General features: G+C 43.7%; 1 protein-coding gene across 1 annotated transcript; it reads left to right on the top strand.

The window, feature by feature from the left end:
• The first annotated feature begins 8,450 nt into the window (after window positions 1-8,450).
• On the top strand, window positions 8,451-9,691 carry LOC148580444 (uncharacterized). Its single transcript, XM_088501711.1, has 2 exons — window positions 8,451-8,568; window positions 8,658-9,691. The coding sequence occupies exons 1-2, from the start codon at window positions 8,451-8,453 to the stop codon at window positions 9,689-9,691; spliced, it is 1,152 nt and encodes a 383-aa protein (XP_088357837.1).
• The last annotated feature ends 425 nt before the right edge of the window (window positions 9,692-10,116 follow it).

Below are 10,116 nucleotides of genomic sequence, written 5' to 3'. Positions count from 1 at the left end.
GGCTAAGCACACCGCAAGTTTATTGGGAATCAGGTAAGGAGATCGGGAAAGTCTTCGCAACTACATAGAAAGATTCAACAAAACATTCCTGGACATACAAAGCCTACCTACAGAGGCCGCCATTATGGGCCTCATCAATGGCTTATGAGAGGGACCTTTTAGCCAATCTATATCGAAAAAAACACCCCACATCTCTGAATGAAGTGCAAGAACGGGCAGAGAAGTACATCAACATGGAGGAGAACTCTCGACTAGGAGAGACTTCAAAATCCGGATCCACATACTCCTCTCGAGATAAGGATAAAGAGTCCAAAAAGAAAGAAGATCGACATGGGGAAAAATAAAAAAATATCACAATTACACCCCTCTTCGGGTGTCCCTTGTGGATGTCTACAAAGAGGTCTGCCATACTGAAAAAATACCCCCAGCTCGGCCACTCAAAGGCAAAAAAGGAGGAGGAAATCGGTCTGAATATTGCGAATACCATAGAATCCGCGGGCATTCCACCAACGAATGTTTTGACTTAAAGAATGTCGTAGAAAAATTAGTAAGAGAAGGAAAATTATATCGGTACCTGGCCACTCGAGACGATGAGCAAAGATAAAGAAGAAGGGATGAAGATGTCAGACGAACCGAGCGATCACCTCGTACACCAGAAAGACACGTCCACATGATACACGGCGGATTTGCGGGAGGAAGAATCTCCAAATCATCTCGCAAAAGATATCTTAAAGAAGTATATCATGTCAAGGGAAAGGAGAAAGCACCCGACATCCCCGCAATTACTTTCACTAAAGAAGACGCATCTGGTATCATATCAGGACACGACAATCCCATGGTCATCACTATTATACTGGCAAACGCAAATCTCCACCGCACACTGATAGACCAATGGAGCTCCGCCGACATCTTATTCAAAACTGCCTTCAACAAGCTCGGCCTAGAAGAAAAAGAACTTCGAGCATATCTGAACAGCCTGTTCAGACTGGGAGACACACCAGTTCAACCACTTGGATACGTCTCACTACACACAACCTTCGGAAAAGGAAGCCAGTCAAGAACACTCATGATAGACTACATCATGGTAGACATGAGTTCGGCCTACAATGCCTTAATAGGCTGGACAACATTGAATCAGCTCAGCGAAATAGTCTCTACGCCACATCTATGCATGAAATTCCCAACAGCAGAAGGGATAGCTACAATAAAAGCAGACCAGAAGACGGCGCGTCACTGCTACAACGAAAATCTAAACCTCAGATGCAGAGTAGAAGAGTTCCACACAATCGAACTCGGGGGAGTTTAGAGGCACGAAGAACTCCGCCCACAGCCTAAAGGTGAAGTAGAGAAAGTCCAGATCGGAGACATCTCGGACAAAACAACCAATATTGGTACAATCCTAAAGGGAGACATAAAAGAATCACTCGTACAGTTCTTACGAGATAACGTCGACCTCTTCGCATGGAAGGCAGCAGACATGCCAGGCATAGACCCCAAATTAATGTGCCATAAGCTGGCAGTCTACCCAGGATCTCGGCCAGTACAACAGAGACGAAGAAAGCTCAGACCAGAATGATCCCAAGCTGTGGAAAAGCATGTACAAGCTCTACGGGAGGCAGGATTCATAAGAGAAGTCAAGTACCCACTATGGCTATCTAACATCGTCTTGGTGAAAAAATCAAATGGGAAGTGGCGGATGTGCACCGACTACACTGATCTCAACAAAGCCTGCCCAAAAGATCCTTATCCACTCCCAAGTATCGACGCTCTGGTGGATGCCTCCTCCGGATACAAATACCTCTCGTTTATGGACGCATATTCGGGATACAATCAAATCCCAATGTACCCACCCAACCAAGAAAAAACTTCATTCTTAACACCAAAAGCAAACTACTGCTACATCATCATGCCATTTGGACTCAAAAATGCGGGAGCCACTTACCAGAGATTGATGAATAAGATCTTTATGGATCACATTGGAAAAATCATGGATGTCTATGTGGACGACATGTTAATAAAGACACAAAGTGAAATGACGTTACTGTCCGACCTCACCCAAGTATTCAACACTATAACAAGGCATGGCATGCGACTTATTCTTGCAAAATGCACCTTCGCAGTAGAAGCAGGCAAATTCTTGGGTTTTATGCTCACACAAAGGGGAATCGAGGCAAATCCGGATAAATTCCGGGCCATACTCAACATGAAGAGCCCGACTTGTGTCAAAGAGGTACAACAACTCAACGAAAGGTTAGTAGCCTTGTCTAGATTTCTAGCCGGATCGGCAATAAGATCTCTCCCCTTCTACACCACTCTAAGGAAGGGAAAGAAGTTTGCATGGACCACCAAGTGTGAACAAGCCTTCCAAGATTTCAAAAGATTCCTGGGACACCCACCTATCCTAACTCGGCCACGGAAGGGAGAACCACTCATATTGTACCTCACGGTAGGAAGTCGGGAAGTAGCCTCAGTATTAGTCTGAGAAGACGACAGTGGGCAACAACCCGTATACTTCATCAGCAAAGCATTACAAGTATCCGAGCTGAACTACCAAAAAATAGAAAAATTTGCCTATGCTCTCATCTTAACATCTTGACGACTTCGCCTATATTTCCAAGCCCACAGCATTAGTGTTCGAACCAATCAGCCAATAAAAGGCATTCTGCAAAAAACAGATTTAGCAGGAAGAATCTTATAATGGGCAGTCGAGTTGTCTGAATTCGACCTTCAATACGAAGCTTGGACAGCCATCAAATCCCAATATTTGGCCGACTTCATTGCAGAATTTACAGACACCCCGGAAGCCTCTACAAAATGGAATCTCTATATAGATGGCTCCTCAAACAAAAACAGAAGCGACGCGAGCGTGATAATTGAAAGCGATCAGGGAACCCAAATCGAACTTTCCCTCAAATTCGGTTCCCTGCCTCAAACAACAAGCTGAGTATGAGGCACTACTAGCTGGTTTGAAGCTGGCCGAAGAGGTCGGAGCTAAAAAACTCATCATCTACAGCGACTCACAGGTGGTCACTTCACAAATAGAGGGGAGCTACTAAGCCAAGGACCCCACCATGAAAAAGTACTTGGATAAACCAAGGAATAGCTCGAACAACTCGGGGAATATGAGGTCCGCCACATATCCCACGAACAGAACGCCCGAGCTGATGCACTCTCAAAGCTAGCCAGCACCAAACTAGGGGGCAACAATAGAAGCCTCATCCAGGAAACGCTGTAGAACCCGTCAATCTCGGAAGAGGAAAAAGTCCTAGCCATAACAGGTCTGGATCAAGGATGGATGACTCCCATAATTAACTACCTCAAAACAGAAACACTTCCTACAGATGAAAAGGAGGCAAATAGGTTAAAACGGGAAGCACAATACTACACTATCATAAACAATACTCTATACAAAAGAGAGATTTCTATACCACTGTTAAAATATGTACCGACTTCCAACACAAAAGAAGTTCTAGAAGAGATACATAGTGGCATCTGTGGAAATCACCTCGGAGAGCAAGCACTTACCAAAAAGGTACTCCGGGAAGGGTTTTATTGGCCAACTCTACAAAAAGAAGCCACGGAGTTTGTAAAGACATGTCCATCATGTCAGAAACATGCCAACTTTCACATCGCCCCACCAGAGGAACTCATCAGTGTGACCTCACCTTGGCCATTTGCAAAATGGGGACTCGACCTTCTCGGACCCTTCCCTCAAGGATCGGGACAAGTTAAATTCCTCATAGTAGGGGTAGACTATTTGACAAAGTGGATCGAGGCAGAACCTCTAGCTAACGCCACTGCTCAAAGAAGTCAAAAATTCCTATATAGGAACATTGTCACAAGGTTCGGGGTTCCATACTCCATCACCACAGACAATGGCACCCAATTCACAGATCCAGGCTTCAGAAAGTTAGTGGCCGACTTGAACATAAAACACCAGTTCACTTCCGTAGAACATCCCCAAGCCAATGGACAAGCCGAAACTGCCAATAAAGTCATATTGGCTGGGCTAAAATGGAGATTACAGGACGCAAAGGGAGCCTAGGCTGAAGAGCTCCCACAAGTCCTATGGGCATATCGAACAACGCCACATTCCACCACAAAGGAATCACCCTTCCGATTAGCATACGGAATGGAGGCAATGATCCCAGTGAAGATTGAAGAAGGGTCGCCTAGAGTAATCCACTATAATGAAGAAGCCAACTCCCAACTTCAAAGGGAAGAACTCGACCTACTTCCAGAAGTCCAAGAAAGAGCTCGGATTAGGGAAGAAGCATTAAAACGTCGAATGGCTTCGAGATACAATCAAAAGGTAGTGCAGAAAGGTTTTGCTGAAAACGACCTCATCCTAATCCGAAATGATATCGGAACAACTCGACCTGGAGAAGGAAAGCTGGCAGCAAACTGGAAAGGACCCTACCGAGTCATAGAAGTACATGGAAAGGGCTACTACAGACTGTCCGAACTCGATGGGTGAGAGCATCCTAGGTCATGGCACACCTGCAACCTAAGAAGGTACTATAGTTAGGGATAATAAAGGATCTTAGGATAAGGCGCACTCTTTTTCCCGAAAAGGTTTTTTAATGAGGCGCCAAGCCAAGACCTACATATTGCCCAACTTAAAGGGATAAAAGTCCCGTATGTATATATTTGCATTTTCTTTTGAATAAAATCTGTTTAGATCTTCTACAAATTCTCAAGCCGTATTAATCTGAAACATTCATCGTTCGATTCTAAAGCTACAGATCGGCAGAAAGTGAAAATCAAATTCACTACACGATCACGATAAAGACCAACAGATATGAAAACCAAATTCATTAAAAAGTCAACCAAACGAGGATTAAACCCAATTTCTACAAAATCGGCAAAGATGAAAACAGAATAATGCAAGAAGTTATTGAAAGTGATCCATAGAAAGGACCTGACGAGGTCTTAATAAAATGGATTGCTAAAAAATAACTTAAAGATTGACCGACATAAAGAAGTCAGACCAGTCGCAATAACCAAAGTTATAAGTAAATCCCTGGAAAGAGATCTGGCCAGCCCTATAAAAGAGAATTACAATAATTTAGAAAGGCCAAACATGATGAAGTCGGCCCAAAACATAAAAGTTGTAAAAGTAATCACTGAAAGAGACCTGAACAAGGTCCAAGAAAGAGGATTACAAAAATAACTTAGAAGGGCCCGACATGATGAAGTCGGCCCAAAATATAATAGTTATAAAAGTAATCCTTGAAAGAGACCTGAACAAGGTCCAAGAAAGAGGATTACAAAAATAACTTAGAAGGGCCCGACATGATGAAGTCGGCCTAAGACATAAAAGTTATAAAAGTAATCCCTGAAAGAGACCTAAACAAGGTCCAAGAAAGAGGATTACAAAAATAACTTAGAAGGGCCCGACGCGATGGAGTCGGCCCAAAACATAAGTAATCCCTGAAAGAGACCTAAATAAGATCCAAAAAAGAGGATTACTAACAACAACTGGGACGAAGCCGACAAGACGAAATCAGCCTCCTGAAAATCTTAGCATTATACAAGGTAATTCCTAATAAAGACCTGAACAAAGGTCCAAACAAAAAGAATTACTAGAAATAACTTCAGGCCAAGGCTCAAAGGAATCAAGCCAATCTAAAGAGGTCGGAAAACAAAAGTTCCAACACTCCCAAGACCTAGAAAGGTACTAAGAGGCTACCAAAATTAGCCCAAGAGTTTGGAAATTACTTTGTTTTTCAAAATAAAGTTGCTAAACAAGCAACTAGGAATGTAGCAAAAGTCAGAACCACCATTTACAAAATATAAAGAGTTCAAAAAACCCACAATCCGGGCTATCCACACAAACATCCAGAAAATTCATTAAGGATCCAAAGGCTTCTTAGCGGCATCAACACGGGGTGAAGGAGGACGAGTCTGAATAGGCACTGCATCCACTGTCTCGTCATCCCTGTTTAAGATCTGGCAATCAGGTTCCGATTCGGGATGACCAACCTCAGAGGAAGGAGCTGAAGAAGTCGGCACAACAGAAGCTTTGGCAACAGGCACAGAAGGGGGCGCAACATCATCCTCATCAGGGTCGTCAGGGACAATCTGACCATCCTTTACAACATTGTCCAGGCTAAAGAGAGTAAGGTCAAGCTCGGGGGCAAGAACCTAAACCTGTTCTTTCAGGTTCTCATAAGCAGCAGTTACTGTTCCGAGGGTTACCTAAAACTAGAGGTCGATCTCGAATGAGATCTTCTGTATAAGTCGGAGACAGTGTGTCCGGCTGGCTGGTGGCGGCCGGAGCTATCGTGTCCGACTTGTTGGACTTACTGCACTGCTGATCCTTGGTCACCGGAGGGTGGGGGGTTCCTGCAAGAGACTCCGATGCTTAAGTTAGCACGGGTATTAAGCAGGTTTATTGTAGAATCAGAGTATGAGTTATACCTGGGTGCTCCAGTGTATTTATAGTAGTGAGATGTGACCTTCTTTGGATAAGATAAGTTAGTTATCTTATCTTATCTTATCTTTTGTTGAGGTCAGCTTATCTTCCGTGGAACCGCCCTTGTCTCTATCGGCTTGGGCTACCTTTGGATCTGGGTCGTATTCCTTGAGTTTGGCCCTTCTTTGGGCTTTTCTTGTCACTTTGGCCGACTTCTTCGTAAAGAAGTCGGTCCGCTTGACCTAAAGAGGTCGGTCGCTTTGCTACTGAACATCCCGGCTCGGTCATCTCGACCTAGGGTATGAACAGTGCCCCTGCTTGAGCTCGGTCTTCTTTTTGAGGTCGAGTTCTTGACTTCGGTCCTTTTCTAGTGAAGCCGAACTCAAGCATTTTGTTGATTTCTTTGTAGAAGCTTTTGAATGTAGAACGTTTTTCCTCTAAAAGCACGTGCTTTTATATCGGCGCTTTGGGAATGTGCAAGGGTTTAATGTTTTCATTAATTTTAACATTAATTGCCCCGTTTCCTTTTGGCTCTTTATTTTGATTTTGAAAACCCAGAAACGGTTTCTCTCCTTCGCCCTTTTCGTAACTTCTTTTCTCCGCTCTCTTTGCTCTCTGTTTTTTCGTTTGCACTTCTGCTTTCTTGTGTTGCGGCATTTGTTTGGCGATTTTCTGGGCAGCTTTTATTTCTGCGCCTCCATTTTTCTTCCTCAAAGCTTCTTTTGTCTCCAAGTTAGTCTCATTTTGTGCTTTCTCCTTGTTTTTGTGATGAGGTTTTGATTTTGATTTTCCTTTAGAGAAAGTTTGGATCTTTCTATTTCCATCGTGCCTTATTGTTGTTGAAATGTGCGTTCTGGGATTTTCTCCATCTTTTGCATGATCCTTTTTGTTTTTGCTTGATGCTTTTAAGGATTTGCATGTTCCTTGTTGTTTCTGTTCTGATACCGCTATCCGCATCTGTTCCTTGCTTTATTTGAAGGTTGCTTTTGTCTGGTTCTAAAAAAGGTTGTATCTTTAATGGTCTCTGTTTGGCGTGCTTGATGTTTGGGGATGTTTTTGCTGGTTTAGACTGTAAGGCAATGTTTTTGAAGACTTTTGTGTTTTACTCTGATGGAAAATGCTTGCTGTTTGAAGCCTTCTTTTCTTGGTTTGAGAGATGCTGGGGTGCGAGAAGTAGATTTTTACTAGAAACTTACTTTTTTATTACCTCCAAAAGATGCCCCAGGACTTTGGTTTGAGTCTTGGGGTTTTCCTTTTCTGTGTGTTTGCCTATATCGTATTGAGTTATTTTCTCCCTTGTCCGAGATGTTTTTAGTAATCCCATCTTCTTTTCTTACTTGTAGGATTAGTTGGCCTCATGTCTTCTCGCAATAACGTTGTAGAGATGTCTTCCAGAGTTCCTGAGGGGATGTCTGATTGGCTGGACTCCCTTGTCTTGTTGTGTGTTTCTGTTGTGGATGCTGAATTTTGCACAGAGCTGAGGAAGCGCCATAGGATTTGTGGTAACAGTGCCCGTGAGGGGAATTATAAGCTTGTTGCCCCTGATTCTGATGAGAGAGTTTATTTTCCGACTTCCATCGAGGGAGAGCCTCCCTTCTTCTATGCTTATGAATACTTCTTCAGCCAATTAAACGTTACTTTTCCTTTTACTGCTTTTGAAACTGACTTGTTGTGGTCATGTAACATTGCTCCGTCCCAGCTTCATCCGAATTCCTGGGGTTTTATCAAAATATTTCAACTGCTTTGCCAAGAGTTAGGCATAACACCTTCTGAAACTCTTTTCCTTTATCTTTTCATCTCGGCCAAGCCCGGAGGTTCCTCCAAAAAGAAAGCTTCCTAGGTTTCTTTCAGATCAGCCCAGGGGCATAAAGTTTTTGCTATGTATGATGAGTCGTTTAAAGATTTTAAGAACTATTTCTTCTGAGTTCGTGCTGTTGAGGGGGTCCGCCCCTTTTTTCTTGATGAAAATGACGAGCCTGCTTTTCCTCTAGAGTGGCAAAAGAATGTGAGAGTGCCACGTTATACATGGGAGATGCTTAATGAGGTTGAGCGGGCCTTTGTAGTTGTTCTTGAAGATTTGTGGGGGAAACCTCCCCATCTGGATACGAAGAGATTCTTGAGTGATCTATCTTTGGTTCGAACTACTTTGGGTACTGTCTTACTTGTTTTTATACTTGCTTCTGAGCTTTTCTTCTCCTATGTTGTAACTTGTCTTTTGTGGTTGATTCTATATTTTCAGAGATGTCGAAAAATAATGATTCCATGAAGGCCTACAAGAAGGCGAAGAAGGCAACTGCTGCTCTAAACCTCTCGGCCAAGGCGGCCGAAGAGGGATCTTCTCAGGTTCCAGTGAAGCCTCCTATGCCGAGTTCTCCCGGACCGAAGAAAGTAATTCCTATTCCTCAGGTTCATCTGGTCGATCCTCCACAATCTTCTGCTGTAGCTTCTGGTGCCCCTCCTAGTAAGAAGCAAAAAACGATTGAGCCTTTCAACCTTGATGCTCCTAACTTTGATGCGGTCGAGTTTGTAGATCAACAAATCGGCCCTTATGGTGTTCTCCCTATGGATGACGTGTCGCTTCTTCATCATTTTGATTATATAACTCGGAGTAGTATCAAGATGGCACACATGGGAGCGGCCCTATATCTAACTGCTCAAACTCTTCCTCTCCATGCCACTAAAGCTTTTATGGAGGAGGTCAAACAGGAGTTTGATCGGATGAAAGGCTTGAAGGAGGAGCTTGAAGTGAAGGTGGCCAAGTTGGAAAAAGATTTGGAGAATGAGAAGGCGAGTTCCATCTCTCTGGAGGCTTCTGTGAGGTTGGCCGAGGACACGGCTATGAGACATAAGGATAGTTATGTGACATCTTACCGGGAGGTGTTGCACCTGAGGGAGGAGTTGGAGAATGCCCGAGCTAATTACTCCGAGCTCCAAGGTCATCTTGTTGGTAGTGTAACTGCTGCCTATGAGAACCTGAAGGAACAAGTTCGGGTTATTGCTCCCGAGGCCGACCTGACCCTCTTCAGCCTAGATAACGTTGTCAGGGATGGCAAGATTGTCCCTGATGACGAGGATGATGATGATGTTGAACCTCCCCCTGTGTCCTCTGCCAAGGTGTCAACTCCTGCTGTTCTTGCCGAGGTCAGCCCTCCTGCTTCTGATCCTGACTGCCAGATCTTAAACAGGGATGACGGTACTGTGGATGCTGTTCCTCTCCAAACTCGTCCTCCGTCTCCTCGGACTAATGCTGCTAAAAAGTCTTCTGACCTTTAGCCCATTTATTCTGGATATTTATGTAGTTGGCCCGGCTTGTGGGCTTTTTAAACTCTTTATGTTTTGTTAACTGCTGATACTTTCTCGTTGCTTGCCTAGCAACTTTTTGTTTTGACAAACAAAAGTAACTTTCTAGCCTTTGAGGTAGATTTTGGTGGCCTCTGAAGCTTTATAACTTTGTAGATTATATCATGCTTTCGCGCTTAACTTGGTATCTTTTTATTTTCTGAGGATGTTGGAACCCTTCCGCTCGTCCTCTTCGGATTTGCTTTATTGTTTGTAGCTTGGATCCTTTGAGGTTATGGTTATGTGGGTCCAACTTGTTTTTCGGTTTTCTCGCTCTTGCTTGTATTTCTGATGCAAGTTGGTCCCCCAAGTTATTTTGGTAGTCCTTTGTCCGGTCTCTCTCAGGGGTTACCTTTGTA

Source organism: Arachis ipaensis, chromosome B10 (genome assembly GCF_059453495.1).
Source record: "Arachis ipaensis isolate K30076 ecotype BB chromosome B10, ASM5945349v1, whole genome shotgun sequence".
Classification (NCBI taxonomy): domain Eukaryota; kingdom Viridiplantae; phylum Streptophyta; class Magnoliopsida; order Fabales; family Fabaceae; genus Arachis; species Arachis ipaensis.
The sequence above is the reverse complement of the archived record's forward strand: the minus strand, read 5'-3'. Positions and strand labels throughout refer to the sequence as shown.

Bases quoted from the DNA above. Each gene is read 5' to 3' on its own strand.
- LOC148580444 (XM_088501711.1), top strand. From the start codon at position 8,451: ATGCTTAATGAGGTTGAGCGGGCCTTTGTAGTTGTTCTTGAAGATTTG. The intron at 8,569-8,657 runs GTACTGTCTTAC...CTATATTTTCAG, and splicing joins TTTGGTTCGAACTACTTTGG to AGATGTCGAAAAATAATGAT.